The sequence below is a fragment of the Rhinolophus sinicus genome, chromosome 5 (assembly GCF_057876585.1).
Source record: "Rhinolophus sinicus isolate RSI-liver-muscle chromosome 5, RSI-T2T, whole genome shotgun sequence".
NCBI lineage: Eukaryota > Metazoa > Chordata > Mammalia > Chiroptera > Rhinolophidae > Rhinolophus > Rhinolophus sinicus.
The window spans coordinates 5,331,853-5,347,079 of record NC_142505.1 but is presented as its reverse complement, the minus strand read 5'-3'; the positions used below and the strand labels follow the sequence as shown (position 1 = coordinate 5,347,079).

The 15,227-nt window shown below is 41.3% G+C and overlaps 2 protein-coding genes across 3 annotated transcripts in view; one reads left to right on the top strand and one right to left on the bottom strand.

Annotated features, from left to right (window-relative positions):
• Positions 1-11,838, bottom strand: part of DCAF1 (DDB1 and CUL4 associated factor 1) — a 74,615-nt gene extending 62,777 nt beyond the window's left edge. For both annotated transcript variants that reach the window (XR_012489556.2, XM_074312257.2), the window contains exons 1-2: positions 11,632-11,838; positions 3,736-3,853 (exon numbers count right to left, since the gene is read on the bottom strand). Coding sequence is in view for 1 of the 2 variants with exons in the window: in XM_074312257.2 (XP_074168358.1) it covers positions 3,736-3,845 (110 nt within the window). In the remaining variant the exon portion in view is untranslated. The remainder of the gene's footprint in view (positions 1-3,735; positions 3,854-11,631) is intronic.
• On the top strand, positions 10,748-14,730 carry LOC148758206 (uncharacterized). Its single transcript, XM_088798111.1, has 2 exons — positions 10,748-11,294; positions 14,447-14,730. The coding sequence occupies exons 1-2, from the start codon at positions 10,878-10,880 to the stop codon at positions 14,576-14,578; spliced, it is 549 nt and encodes a 182-aa protein (XP_088654237.1). The 5' UTR covers positions 10,748-10,877; the 3' UTR covers positions 14,579-14,730.
• The last annotated feature ends 497 nt before the right edge of the window (positions 14,731-15,227 follow it).

Below are 15,227 nucleotides of genomic sequence, written 5' to 3'. Positions count from 1 at the left end.
TATAACATAACACCGGGTCTAATATAACACTAGGTATAATATAATACCGGGTATAATACAATATAATATAATGTAATATAATACTGGGTCTTATATAATATAATACTGGGTATAACGTAATACGGGGTCTAATATAACACTAGTTATAACATAATACCGGAAATACAATATAATATAATGTAATATAATACCGGTTCTTATATAATATAATATAATATAACATAATACTGGGTATAATATAACATAATATCGGGTCTTATATTCATTTTTGCTCCAAAAGACGCATTTGAGCTGATGGTCCGGCCAGGTCTTATTTTCAAGGGAACAAGGTATACATGCTCTGCCTTAAAACAAAGCCAGATTTTGACAAGTGAGAGCTATTTCGGTGTTGTCACTATGAACGCTGAGAATCAAACACAAAGAGAAAACCAATTGAGGGTAGCTACTGACTGGGACAGGGCAGGAGGGAGCCTTAGGAGGCGGTACTTGAGTTCTGTAACTTCATCTGGGTGACGGTCTTACAAGTAAAAAAAAAAAAAGCTATCAAGCAGAGTATTGTACAGTATATAAATTATACCTCAGTATTTTTTTAAAAAAACAACACAGAACCTGGGTTAAGCTCACATAGCTTGGCCTAATGCCAGTCCCTTTTCACAGAATCAAGTGAAAGGCTTATAGTCATAATAAACAAAATAACATAATAATAAAATAAAGTTATAAACAGTCGTACGTTTTTCTTAGGAAAAGTGTCAAAAAATCACACACACACAAAAATGGTCAAAAGAGTAGGTAGGCCTGAAATTAATTTGCTTCTCATGCAGTATCCCCAAAACACCCAAACCTGCGGACAGTTGAGGGCAGGAGGGGAGGAACCATAGATACTTCAGGAAATACCCAGTGAACTAACAGACCCACAATTTGGAGGATGGTAGGAGTTGTCCCTGTCTAAAATAAACTATACTTTTAATTAATTCTGCTGTCTCTTAAACTCCCTAACTTTGAAAATCTTTTTAAGATCTTGCTCCATGTAACTTTATTTTCCCTATCTTCTATTCATCCCCCACTCTGGTGGGGCCCATTTTCTCACTGCCACAAAAACATGCCTCAGTTCCTTCTCTCAATTCCTTTTTCAGTCATATTTTTCACTTTTCCTAGAAAACATTGTTTCTCTGCTTTTCATCAAGCTATATTCTACCATCATTCAAGTCCCTATTCCAAGGAAACTACCTCTTACCGTGTTTCCCTGAAAATAAGACCGGGTCTTATATTAAGTTTTGCTCCAAAAGATGCATTAGGGCTTATGTTCAGGGGATGTCCTCCTGAAAAATCATGCTAGGGCTTATTTTGCAGTTAGGTCTTATTTTCGGGGAAACACGGTATACTGGAAAGCCCGCTGGAACTGGAGTTAAAACCCAGGATTTTAACCTTAGCTTTCCACGGCCTTGCTATGCAGTCTTCTGCAAGTAGCTCCAAGGATGGCTTTCTTTTAACAATAACTCACAAGGATACTTTTAGTGACAAAGACGTTGAGGTTCAGAGACATGTTTCACACAGTTCTGACACACAAAAGGTCCTCAAATTTTTGTTGAGTACATAAAACAAACTAACTCATTCAAGTTCTTTCCATTCTCATAACCTGTACAACATTTATGCACCATACTGCAGGGTTTAGCATTTCCTTGTATGTTATCTTGTACTAAGTCTACATTGTTTCTTATCCATTAGTTGCCTCCTAGGTTAACTCCTTGAAGACAGGGCCCTGTGTTTTAGGCTTTGCATTGCTAAATATCTTAGCAGTGACAAGGATGATGGTCAAATGCAATAATAAATGTGAAATCGCCTTGAAAATAAAACATTTGAGTATTTTTAGTATATGTGCTCAATAAATATTTTGAGCAATTAAGTGAACCCACCACTAACATTATCGTCCCCATTTATGACTCTCTTTTCAGTTACATCGATAATCCACATGTTAACTGCACAATACTTAGATTCTTTAATTCACGGCATCTGCACTTCAAGTATCTTGTGATCAGCCCTTAATGTCCGATGCCTCTACAAATTAAAACCCACTTGCCACCAGTTAGCAACAATTTTGAGCTTAAAAAAACTGTACTTTCACATGTTCCCCTTGTTATCAAGACAAAAGCATTTATCCCTATTTAAACCTTCATAACAGCACAGTTCTCTGTATCTCTAAAGAACAGCTCATTGCATAAACAAAAAGTTTTTCACTAGGATTTCAAAGATTAGATGTTAAAGATTCCCATGTTCCAGTGACCTCCAGCCTAGAGAAAACATAAGCATAGCCCCTCCCAGCCTTTATTTTTTATTTTCTCTCCTCCTTAATTAACATATTCATTCAATAAAATTATGTCCCACACAATTACTTCTACTATGTACTAGGCAGTGGACAAGTCATTGTCTAAGGAGCTTACCAATAGAAAGGTATAGCACCTGCCTTCAAAAAGCTTACAATTTAGTGAGAAGACACATGTAAAAAGGTAACTATAGTACAATATGGTAACAGTTAAAATGGAAGTTATTACATACATATGACATTTATATATGTATATATGTGACAAGTATTTTTTTTTAAATGTTTTTAAAGCATGCCCAAACCTCCCTAGGGACATCAAAGTCAGAGGTTTTAGACATGATTCTTGAACTGTTTCTTGAAGGGACTAGAGCTTACCAAGGAGACATACTAAGAAAAAGCATTTCAGGCCAAAGACACAGCAAATGTAAAGGCACACAGACATGAGAAAATACGGTACCATTCTTCAGTGAAAGAGATCAACATTATGAGGCAGAAAAAGGAGGCGGGGGCCAAATCATAAATAGCCTCATAAGCCACTCTCCCTTTTATTCCGTAGGAAAAAGGGAGCCAGGCAAGAGTCACGGCCAGAGGCTTTGGAGCTACCCATAACTCCAAAGGAAAACAAGTATTTCCTAAAACAAAAACATGACAATCAGATTTGTGTATGAGAAGGATGGATGAATCTTGCAGCAAAGGGGAGGCTGTATCAGGAGGAGTAAACTGGAGACAGAGGGATAATGCACACTGCCCAATGGGCCAATCCAAAAACAACCGATACCTAACGAAGGAAGTAGTAGCTGGGATGGGGAAGAGGAAGCAGCAGAATCCTCAGGCTTGGTGACTAAATTGTGCTGGTAGAAGAATTCACTAGGGAGGATGGTTTTCAGTTTAAAACCCTTTACACTATGGCAGGGAATACAAAAGCACAGCTGTGAATAAGGAGGAAGAGAGGGTGAATATAATGAGCTCTGTTTTGGACGTGGTGTATTTCAGAGGTCGGTGAAATATCCAGGTAAAGATGTGTCAAACAAACAGCTGAGAAATGCAGCTGAAATTTTAAAACAGAGAAGTCTGAAGTAGAAATAGAAATTTGAAAGTTAACAAAGAATACTGTTTTAAACCGTGGACAGGGATGAAAACTAGGTATTAACAGAACATTTAAATTGAAGAGAGAAGAGAACAAACAAAACCCTGGGATGAAACCACCCGCAGGGAAAAAATTCTACGGAGGAGAATAAGGACAAAGGGCCTGAGAGAAAAGGTAGGAAATTTAAAGAGCTTCTAGTAGTAAAGACTAGTTCTAAAAAGGAAAAAAATGGATTTAGAATTCACAATGAAGGTGAAATGTCCCTATACTGTTCTCCAAGTTTTCCTTCTTTTAAAACTAATTTTTAAAAAAGCTTAATTGTTCATACCTGGTAAGGATAGGTACCATGTCCTGCCCACTGCCATGTTCCTTTTCCCACTGCTCCAGCAGGGTAGTGAGCTCAGCTTTGGAGTCCACATGTACCGCTACTGTAGTCATGGCTTGGCCTAAGGAAGCAAAACAAAACAAAGTAACACTAAGTGAAAACAAGAAAACCTGACATACTTACTGCAAAAAGAAAAGTGAGGAGGGAAAAGAAGAGGGGTGAGTAAGCATAGGAAATAATTAAAAGCAAGGAAAATTTAACCCTTGGCCCTTTAGATAACTTTATTTGTGGTACAGTGCGAAACCTGAGATTGGAAGCCTGGATACTCATTAAATCATGATGAACAAGCCCTGTCACCTCTCTCAAACTCAGTTTATTCAATGCCAAATGAGACAAGGTACCGACTGGAATCATGATTCTTAAACTTTCTAGGATCGGGAACCCCTTTGAGAATCAGACAAAAGCTACCTCAAAAATGAATATACCTATACACCATACATAGAATAAGGTACAGAAGGACAAAGAGCTTAGACGGGCTTTAGAGGAGCCACATGAGAAACAGACATAGGGAAGAGAAGGTTATAAGGGGCTCCAAACAGGATAAATGAGACCCAAATGTTTAGATGGTTGATAGATCAACTTCTTTGCCAAAGTAGTTTTAGGATCAAAATGTCACACTCTGCCATGCAAAATGTGTATTTTCACTGAAATAGCAAATGTTCTATAAAAAGTTTCACACCAAAATAGGATTACTAGCTCATCTAGAATTATTGTTCACACTTCTAAAAATTATCTACCATAAGACCAAAAAAAATATGTAAAAGATGACATCGACTACCTAAAATGTAAACATTTGTTTTAATAGAGGCAATTCTAATAGTCATGATTCATGTCCCCTGGGCTACCCACAACTCCAAAGGAGAACAAATATTTCCAAAAACAAAAAAATTAAATTAAAAGGCTTCTTTTCTACAGAAAAGAATCCATATTTTCAGATTTTCTAATCAAAATTACAAAAAGGAAATTCTGCAGGTATGACTGACAAATATGGATTTCTGACCTTAAGAAAACCCAGGCACCCCAATAAACTTTAATTAAAAAAAAAAAAAAAAAGAAAACCCAGGCTATATTTTTTACTGTGACCACTAACTAACTATACATGCATTTTTTAAAATAAATTTCTTACTTTGAGTAATTTTAGATTTACAAAAAAGTTGCAGATAGTGGAATTCCCATACACCCCTCACTCAGTTCAGTTTCCCCTAATGTTACCATCCTATTATACAGTGGTACAGGTCAAAATTAATACACCCAACATTGTTACATGATTAACTAAACACCAGATGTGATTCAAATTTCCCCCGTTTTTCTATTCATGTCCTTTTTCTGTTCCAAGATTTCATCCAGGACACATACATTGATTTAGTTGTCATATTTCCCTAGTGTCCTGTGGTCTATGAGTTTTTGAGTCTTTCCTTGTTTTTCACAACCTTGACAATCTTGAGAAGTACTAGCCAGGGAGTAGGGTGGAGAAATAATTTAATCAAACATTTACAGATGAATTAACATTAATCCTCAAATTCTTCCAAAAAAATAGAACAGGAGGGACACTTCCTAATTTATTCCAGGAAGTCAGCATTACCCCCATACCAAAGCCAGATAAAACATCACAAGAAAACTAAAGATCAATATACTTCATGAATGTAGATGCAAAATTCCTCAACAAAATACTAGCAAGCTGAATACAGCAGCATATAAAGAATTATATATCATGACCAAGTGGGATTTATCCTAGAAATGCAAGGGGAAAAGAGGTCAATGCACAAAAATCAATTAATATAATACACCCACATTAACAGAATAAAGGGGAAAAAATGATCATCTGATTGATACAGAAAAAAACATGACAAAATCCAACATCTTTTTGCGATGAAAATACTCAAACTGGGAACAGAAGAGAACTTCCTCAACATGGTAAAGGGCATTTAAAAAAAAACAGGAAAAAAAACCCCTACAACTAACATTATACTCATTGATGAGACTGAAAGCTTTCCCCCTAAAAACAAGACAAGGATGCCCACTTTCACCACTTATATTAAACAATGTACTGAAGTTCTAACCAGAGCAATTACTCAAGAAAAAGAAATAAAGACATCCAAGTTGGAAAGGAAAAGGTAAAATTATCTTTATTTAGAGATGACATAATCCTACATACAGAAAGTCCTAAAGAATCCACCAAAAAGAAACTGAGTTAATAAATTAGCAAAGTTATACAGAGTACAAGATGAACGCACAAAAATTAGTTGTACTGCTATACACATACACACTAGCAATGAACAATAACAAATGTGAAATTAAAAAAAAAATTTCATTTATAATAGCACCAAAAACAATCAATTATTTAAAAAAATTTTAACCCAAAAAGGCACAAGACTTATACACTGAAAACTACAAAATATTGCTGGAATAAATTAGAGAAGGCCTACATAAATGGAAAGACATCCTGTGTTCATGGATTAGAAGACTTAATATTGTTAACATAGCAATACTCGCCAAAGTGGCCAACAATCAGTGCAATCCCTATGAAAATCCTAATGACCTTTTTTGCAAAAATGGAAATGTCGATCCTAAAATTCATATCCAATTGCAAGGGACCCTAAATAATCAAAATAATCTTGAAGAAGTTGGAGAATTCACACTTCTGATTTCAAAACTTGCTACAAAGCTACAGTAATCAAAACAGTGTGGTACTAGAAAGATACATACTGATGCAATAGAATTGAGAGTCCAGAAATAAAATCTCACATTTATGGTCAATTGATTTTCTCCAAGTGTGTCAAGACCATTAATAGGGAAAGAATTTGTTGAAAGACCATTAGACCATTAGTAGAATGACTGCTGAAGCAACTGGATATCCACATGCAAAGGAATGAAGTTAGATCCTTGCCTCACACCAAATACAAATTAACTCGAAATGGATCCAAGACCTAAATGTAAGAATTTAAACTATAAAACTCTTTAGAGGTAAACATAAGGGAAAATCTTAGTGATCTAGAAATTGGCAAGGGATTTTTATTTATGACAACAAAAGCATAAGCAACACAAGAATAAATTGGACTTCAAATTTTTAGATTTTTGTGCATCAAAGGACATTTAAGAAAGTGAAAAGACAACCCAAAGAATGGCAGAATATTTGCAAATCATATTTGATAAGGATCTAGTACCCATAATATACAGATAATTCCTATAACAACAAAAAAAACCCTGACTTGAAAATGGGCAAAGTATTTGAACAGACATCTCTCCAAAGATATACAAATGGCCAACAAGCACATGAAAGATGCTCAACCTCATTAGTGAAATGAAAATCAAAACCACAACGAGATACCACTCACACCTATTAGGATGACTAAACACAAAAAATCAGGAAATAAGCATTGGGAAGGAGGTGAGAAACTGGAACGTATGCTGTAAATGAGAATGTAAAATGGTACAGCAAGTATGGGAAACAGTTTGGTGGTTCTTCAAAAAGGTTTTTAAAAACCTTTAAACATAGAATTGCCATATGACCTAGCAATTCTGCTTCAACATATATACCCAAGAGAGTTGAAAACAGATATTTAAACAAATACTTGTACACAAATGTTCAAAGTGGCATATTCACAATAGCTAAAAGGTGAAACAACCCCAAATGTCCACCAATGAGTGAATGGATAAACCAAATGTGGTTATATTCACTCAATTCAGTATTATTCAGCTATAGAAAAGAATGAAGTACCAATACGTTACAGCAGTGGATGAACCTTAAAAATATGCTAGGTGAAATAAGCCAGACACAAAAGGTCACACATTGTATGATTCTATTTATAATGAAATGCCCAGAATAGATAAATCCATATACAGAAAGCTGCCTGGTGGTTGCCAAGGGCTTGGGGGAGGAGGAAACAGGAAATGATTCCTTAATGGGTATGGGGTTTCCTTTTGGGGTGATGAAAATAAAACTAAAAGCAATGATGGTTGCACAACATTGTTAATCTACTAAATACCACTGAACTGTACAATTTAAAAGAGTTAATGATTAATTTGCAGTATTTGAATTTTACAATTTTTTAATGAAGAAAATAAAATTCCAGGAGAGAATGCCTTTTGGAAAACTTAATCAGCCTAGTGAAGTACACGAAGCAAAGTTTAAAGAAAATACTACTTCTAATAAAGGCCAATTCAAAGGCATTAAAATACTAAAATTTAGAGTTCAATTCAGACATACACTTCTATTACCATTTTCAAAATTTCTGATTAATTATACCTGAGAATATTTATAACTTTGGGAATAATCACTTGCCCAGGAAAAATATAAACTTAAAATTGACTAAAATCGTAACATCAATGAGAATTCATTTCACTATCATTGAAAGACTATTAATGTAAAAGGTGAGTCATCGTGTTATGCACAAGACAGTGAAGGTACGTTACTCAACTCACCACATTCTAAAATGTTCTTTAAGTGGCAGGAGAATTTATCACCTGTCCAATAGTGACACAACAGTTACCAACTAGTGAATATTAGTACAGGACAGACATTTAACTAATTCACTTAAGCTTTTCTGAATTTTCACAACCATCCTTCCCTTTTCTACAGATGAGGAAATGGGCTCAGAGGCCATGGTGGAAAAGGACTTCAAGCATCCATCTGCCAACTCTACGGACACACCTGTGAGATTCTGATCAGGTTATTTAACTTTTCCAAATCTCAGTTTCCTTATCTGTAAAATGGAAATGGTTGTTGTGAGGGTTAAATGATAACACTGTCCATACAATGGAATAATATAAAGCCCTACAAAACATATGTAGAATGTTCGTATCCTTAAAGGACGGCTGCCAAAGCATTTAGGGGTAATGTGTCTGCAACTTATTTTCACATGGCTCCAGAAAACATATACACCTATAGAGAGAAAATATGGCAAAATATTAACAACTGTTGACTCTGGATGGATAAACTAGTGTTCGTTTTCCTATTCTTTCAACTTTTTAATATGTTTGAAAATTTTCATAATAAAAGGTTGGAAAAAATTAGGAAGCATGTCCTTTCCTACTTTGACCAACTCTAGATCAATATATTGTTAAGTGAGAAATGTGTGTCCATTTGTGTGTCCCTCAAATAAGATATCCCTGAAAGAATACACAAGAAATGGAGAATATCTATTACTTTTGTGGCAGGTACTATATTTTGTATAATGCACACTTTTTTGCCCAAATTTATGATGGAAAAATAAGGGTGCACATTATACATAGGTAGTACTAATTCCGTATCTATATAAATGATTTAATTCTTTTATTTATGCTTATGAGTTAAAAAGTGTAACTCTAGAAATCAATAATGATATCCGTATGCAAAGTAATACCCTGGAAAATGATTGGTTTTACCGAACTTACCATGAACTTGCAACAACGAACTTGCAACAATGAAGCGTTCTTGGCCTTCTATGATGTGTAAACATCATAAACTTGTTACCAGTACATAAAATTTCTCATACCTTGTATCTGGTTCTTGTGTTTTGCAATTATTTGTTACATAAAATTTCTTCTACCATAACATGTTAAAAAACAAATGCTAAAATTCCTTTATAATACAAAAAATAAATACCTAAATGTAAATAAATAAAAATTTGAATTAAAAAAGATTTTTTTCCCCTAAAAGTTTGGGCCAAAAACATGGGTGCACATTATACACGGGAGCGCATTATACACGGCCAGCAAAATATGGTAACTGACTTTCTAAGGTTAGATAAAGGTAGATTTTTCATCATCCGTTATCACCCTAGCTCTACCATTTTTCAACTATTTTGTAACCTTTTGTAACTTTTTAATTAAGCCATAAAACCTGTCCTCTTCTAACACAGAGTACTCAATGGCCTATTCAGCAGAAATTGCCCCAAAGCCTAAAATGAAGTCCAGTTGAGGAAAGTTCCCATAAGGTTACAATCCTGAAACAAATGTTTGAAAGCATTCTTCTTCATTTAAAAACAAAACAAACTAAACTGGAAAAAAATCCAGGTTTGGAGCATCAAGGAAAATTTACCCAATAAGGGCCGGCCCGGTGGCTCAGGTGGTTGGAGCACCATACTCCTGACGCCGAGGTCACCGGTTCGATTCCCACATGGGCCAGTGAGCTGCGCACTCTACAGCTAAGGTTGTGAGCAACAGCTCTCCCTCGAGCTGGGCTGCCATGAGCAGCTGGAGGTCGGCATGTGCTGCTGTGTGCTGCCAGGAGTGGCTGGTGCCAGTGTGAGTGGTGGCCAGCATGAGTGGCCGGCAGCCAGCGCGAGTGGCCGGCAGCCAGCAAGAGCTTCTGTGAGTGGCCGACCAGCGACCCACGGCCTCAGCAGGGGGAGCGCAAAGCTCATAACACCAGCATGGGCCAGAGAGCTGTGTCCTATACACTAGACTGAGAAACAACGGCTTGAACCGGAGTGGGATGGGGGAGGCAAAATAAAGGGGGGGAATTTACCCATTAGTATAAAATGAGATCATATATAACAATTTTCTATTACTGCCTATGACCACTTCCTTTACAAAATTGACATAATTGGTTAAAAACCAACTTCAATCACTTCAAGCTAACATGTGGTTCATTCTACCCGATTCCTCAATTAAAAGTAACAACTGTACAAGTAAAACAGCAAAAAACTACGCTCAGCAACTACTCAAAACATTTTGAGCACAAAACGATTTCCCTTCTATTCCCCAAATTCTGTATTATCTCCTTAACATCAAAAATTATATCGCCAACTGAAAATGGATAATGAATACAAAACCCAAATCTTGAAAGCATCAAGCAGAAAAACACAAATCAATTCCTAAAGAGTCTAAATATAAACTTACATAAATCTTAAAGGTAAACTCCAGTAAACTGGAAAAAGAAAATTACAGGATGACACACCAATGAACCTCTCACTCTACATTAACAAAGCGTTTAGAACAGGAAGATGCTACTAATATAAATTATTAAAACATGCAGACTAATTAAAAGGCTCCATTGAAAACACACGGTGGAAAAACTGAGGCCAACGTGATGTGAAAAGGGATGAGCTATTTGGGACTCAAAAAGTACTACAGACGCTCCAAAAAAACTACCACTTCAACAAATGCGAAACTCGAGCGCTAACACTGCCATAAGAGGAAGCCGTCTAGCAAGAGAAGAGGGAGTTGAGAAAATGCCTCTGACATCCCAGTTTGAAACGACTATAACCGCAGAAATAGGCTCCCGGGAAGCTTGGCGGGCACTCCGAGGCTTGGCTCCCCGCTGCAGGACCCGCACACCTCTGTCCACCCCGCCCCGCCCCCACGGGGGTGGGAGGAGTGCCCGGAAAGCTCCGCCCTTCGCCTGGTCCGAGAGCCAGGCGGGTGCAGGCGGAGGTAGCACGAGGCCGAGGGAGGCGAAAGCCCGCCCAGGTGACTGGAGCTGGAGGCGGAGACAGTCTGGGAAGGGGGCCGCCGTAGGGCAGAAAGATGGAGCCCCCCAGCCCGTACGGAACGGAGACCGGAGACTGGGAGGAAAAAAGGTACCGAGGGGAATAAGAGGGGCCCCTCCTACAGGTAGGGGCGGGCACACCCCTGCCCCCCACTCCGGGCGGAAGAGTTACTCTCGGGAAGCTTCTTTTGCGGACTGGAGGAAGAACGTGGAGGCCCCGCCCCCGAGCCAAGAATCTGGAGGAGGAAAAGTCCTGTCAGGCCTCCGGCCCAGCCTCCCTGGCGGCCCGGCCCGCCCCCTCCCCGCCGGCGGCCCAGGCAGGTGCCGCCCCTCCCCCAGCCCGGCGCCCACTCTCCCGCCTGCGGGGCCACGCGCCCTGTCTCCTCGCGCCCCTCCCAGAGAGCCATCTTCCTCCCAGCCCCACTCACCTTCCCGGGCGGCTCCGCCGCTCCCCCCTGACCCCGCCAGCGGCCACAGTTCACACACACCGCCTCAGGTCCCGCACTCACTGTCCCTCACTCACACACAGCGCGACCACGGCTCCAGAGCGGCCCACATATTATGCGTCACTCGCGTGTTACGTGCCCCGCGCGCGCGCGTCCCCCGATTTGGCGCGAGGCTCGCTAGCAGGAGGCGGGAGGAGAACGCCCGCGCGAGCGGAGGACGAGCCCAGAGCCGCCTGGGAAATGAAGTTCCGCTTCTAGGGGCGGGGACCACCAGTCTAATTGGAGCAGGAGCACATCGTCCCCGCGCATTGACTTCTGGTATTTGTAGGTTTTTAGGGTTAACGCGAACTGACATTTACTCATTGGCTGTTTCCGAAGGCGGAAGCGAAAAGTGAGGAACCAGACTCCTTCCAAGCCAAGGCTATAAACGCTGGATCCCTTCTCAGTGCCTTATTATGCCCCGTATGACAGGGCAGAGCCTTCGTTTCATTCTCCCATTTGCTCCGTTGTACTAGAACATACCAGGATCTAAGCAAATCTTTCCCACAAGCATATCAGAAATCACAGCACTCATTAAACAGAAATTGCTAGTTTTTCTTTCTCTTTCTGTTCAAGACCTAGCCTGTAGGATCAATAAATATTTATCCTAGGTGTTATATGTGAGGCAGACAAAAGGAAAAAAATCAAAAGGCCATAAGTTAAGGCAGGGCTGACCTCAGAGGTCATCTAATTTAATTCCCTTATTTTGGGAGGCTCAGAGAGAGTAAGTGACTTGCCTACCATCACACAACCAATTAGCAGTAGAACTAGAATGACTCCTAACTGACTCAGGAATCCCTTTGTGGGGACATGAAAGATAAACGTGGACAGAATCTGAGCAGAATCTCTTCCTAACAAGACCCTCCCCAGGTATCTCTCCGGGAAACCTAAGCAAGTTTCTGTGCATTTCTATGGAGTCCTCAGAGCCAACACTTTCACATGGGGAACACGGGACACAGCAAACTTGCTGCCATGGGCAGGTCCTACAGCTAGTCAGAAGCTAGTCAAAGCCTGAGTGCTGGGTCTCCATTCCTGATTGGACCCCATTCCTCTCCAGAAAAAAGATACCTCCCTCCTTCACTTAAGTGTGTAACTTGGAGCAGCTGTTCAGGCACAAAATCCTAGAATGTGGGGTGGCAGTGCTGCAGACATGTCACTTCTCTGCAACCCTTTCACCCGCCATGACAGAGCTCTCGTCTCTGCTTCTGGGATTTTGCCTGTATCAATAATGGCCACTATCATTTCCTTTGACGTTACAGCAGGCTCAGCTCTGAGCCAAGTGTTTTACCTACACTTTTTCATATAACCCTCACTATCACCCCACAGGGTGGACTATAGTCAGCTACCAATACAGAAGAGAAATCTGAGCATAGAGAGGTGGTCCGAGGAATGGGTCCCAGGTTCATAGGTCCAGAGGCCGGACGCCTAACTTTGCTGTGCCTGTTCTATATCACTCCTTCAGCTGACTTTTCTGTCATGCTTCCTTAGGCCATGATCCCAAAATGCATAAGGATGGAGTGTTCAAGCCCACTGGCTAGGGTCCTGAAAGGCAGAGTCCTTGTGGGAACCCATGGTCCCGCTCACGTGTTCCTGGCACAGCCTCAGTCTGCCACCAGATGGCACTGCTTCCCTTTAAAAACCCAGCCTGGGGCCCTGCATCTGTGATGGGAGTGAGGGAGTTTGGTGAAACCAGGGCCCAGGAGGCTGGGGAAGGGCCTGTCTGGAAGCTGCTCCCTCTAGAATCTCTGGTCAGTAACATCTGCAGCCCCTCCACCCTGCCAACACAAACACACACACACACACACAGCCACACACCTGCAGGCACTCCCAGACCCCCACTCGGGGAAGGGGAAAGGACAGCCCCCAGGTTTTCCCAGCTGCACACACATTCCAAGCATGCTCACTGACACATTTCACAGGGTGGGCATTTTCACATCTAAGTCCACACAAGCACAAAGCTACCACAACTCCAGACCAACATGCCAGGCTTGGCCTGGCACATTGCTTCTGAATCATTGGAAAGATCATTTGGCCTCTTTGGAAGAACATCTCTGGACCCTGGACCCCCGCCTCTCCCCACCCCGGTCTGCCTGTGCACCTCCCCATGTGTGCCTCAGAAAGAAGCAGACACCATCCAAAAGGGCAAGGAGTGGTGTCTGCAGGGCTGCCCAGTGACAGAGAAAGGGCAAGAGCAGTCCAGCCCTGGCCCCAACACTAAGGGCTACAGACTCAGGTGTGCTCCACCTGCCTGCAAGTAAGGCCGTGCACGGGGGTGGGAGTACCCATGCCATGGGTAGGAAAGTCGATAGCCCCAAACCCTCTGGACCTCGGGGTGCTCCTCCCCTTTGCACTCCTCCCTGTCACCTTTCCACCACCCTTTCCCTCCCACCACCTACTTCCGGGCTCCCCAGCCCATCCCCAGCCCATGGTGCCACCACAACCCCTGTACCTCCTGCAACTCCCTGGGGCCAGGAGGCATGGCCAGCTGTTCCACATCCACTCTCACTCTGCTGGTGGCTGAACAAGATTGCTGCTACAAGCGCCCAGGGGTCACAGGAGCCACCAAGGGGCTGCCAGGCCATGGAGACCCTGGCCTAGACAAAGAGGAAATTCTAATCATTCACTCAGGGCCCTTTCCATGCCCAGGAGCCCCTATGCTTCCTAGACAAAAATGGAACACTATTCGCATTGCTCAAGATGTATGCAAAGCAACCACTCCTATATGACTGCATGCTCGTCCACCACTCTTGTTTTACAGAGGGAGATATTGAAGGTTCCACCAAGACAACAGTTTCAGCTGCACCTTGTCCGGGGGCCACAGCAGCTGCAGTCTCCAGAAAGCAGTCACCACCTCCTGCTTCAATGGACACAACTTCATAGAGGGGCCTGAGACTCTAATGGGGAATGGACCAGCTCCCATGTATCAGGGCCACAGCCAGAGCGAGGAGCCCCCAGGAGAGCCCCATGCAACATTTGGGGCATACTTACACTTACAAAAAATTATTGTCCGTCTGAAATTAAAATTGAACTGGTCATTTTGCACTTTATCTAGAAACCCCACCTCAGAGCAACTGCTCAGTCACAGACCCCAAGGACTCCCCTCCTGCGGCCTCCAGGGCCTCATTTAAATCATCTGCAAAATAGAAGCAAATCGGAGCAGCTGCCTCCCAATGGGTCTCATTAAAGATTAGACAGACCAAGCTGTCAAGGCTCCCTTATTCAAAAGCTGATGATCTGATGATCTGGGTGATAGCAGACTCAAGTTCGACCCTTCTCTTTTTTAACCCTATCACTGACAGTCAGGGTTGAAAAAATAGTTTTTCCTCCTCATTGAGAAGAGTTTGCAGAAGGAGACAGGTCAGCAGATGAGTCCAGCTTTGGCGGCAAACAGACCTTCCTTCTAATACTAGTGCTTCCATTTAGCAGCTGTGGGACTTTGGTTTAATTACTACACTCCTTGAGCATCAGTTTCCCTGGCTGAAAAATGGGAATGACATACCTCCTTTCTAGCTTTGTTCCAGGGTTAAACGTGGTGATGC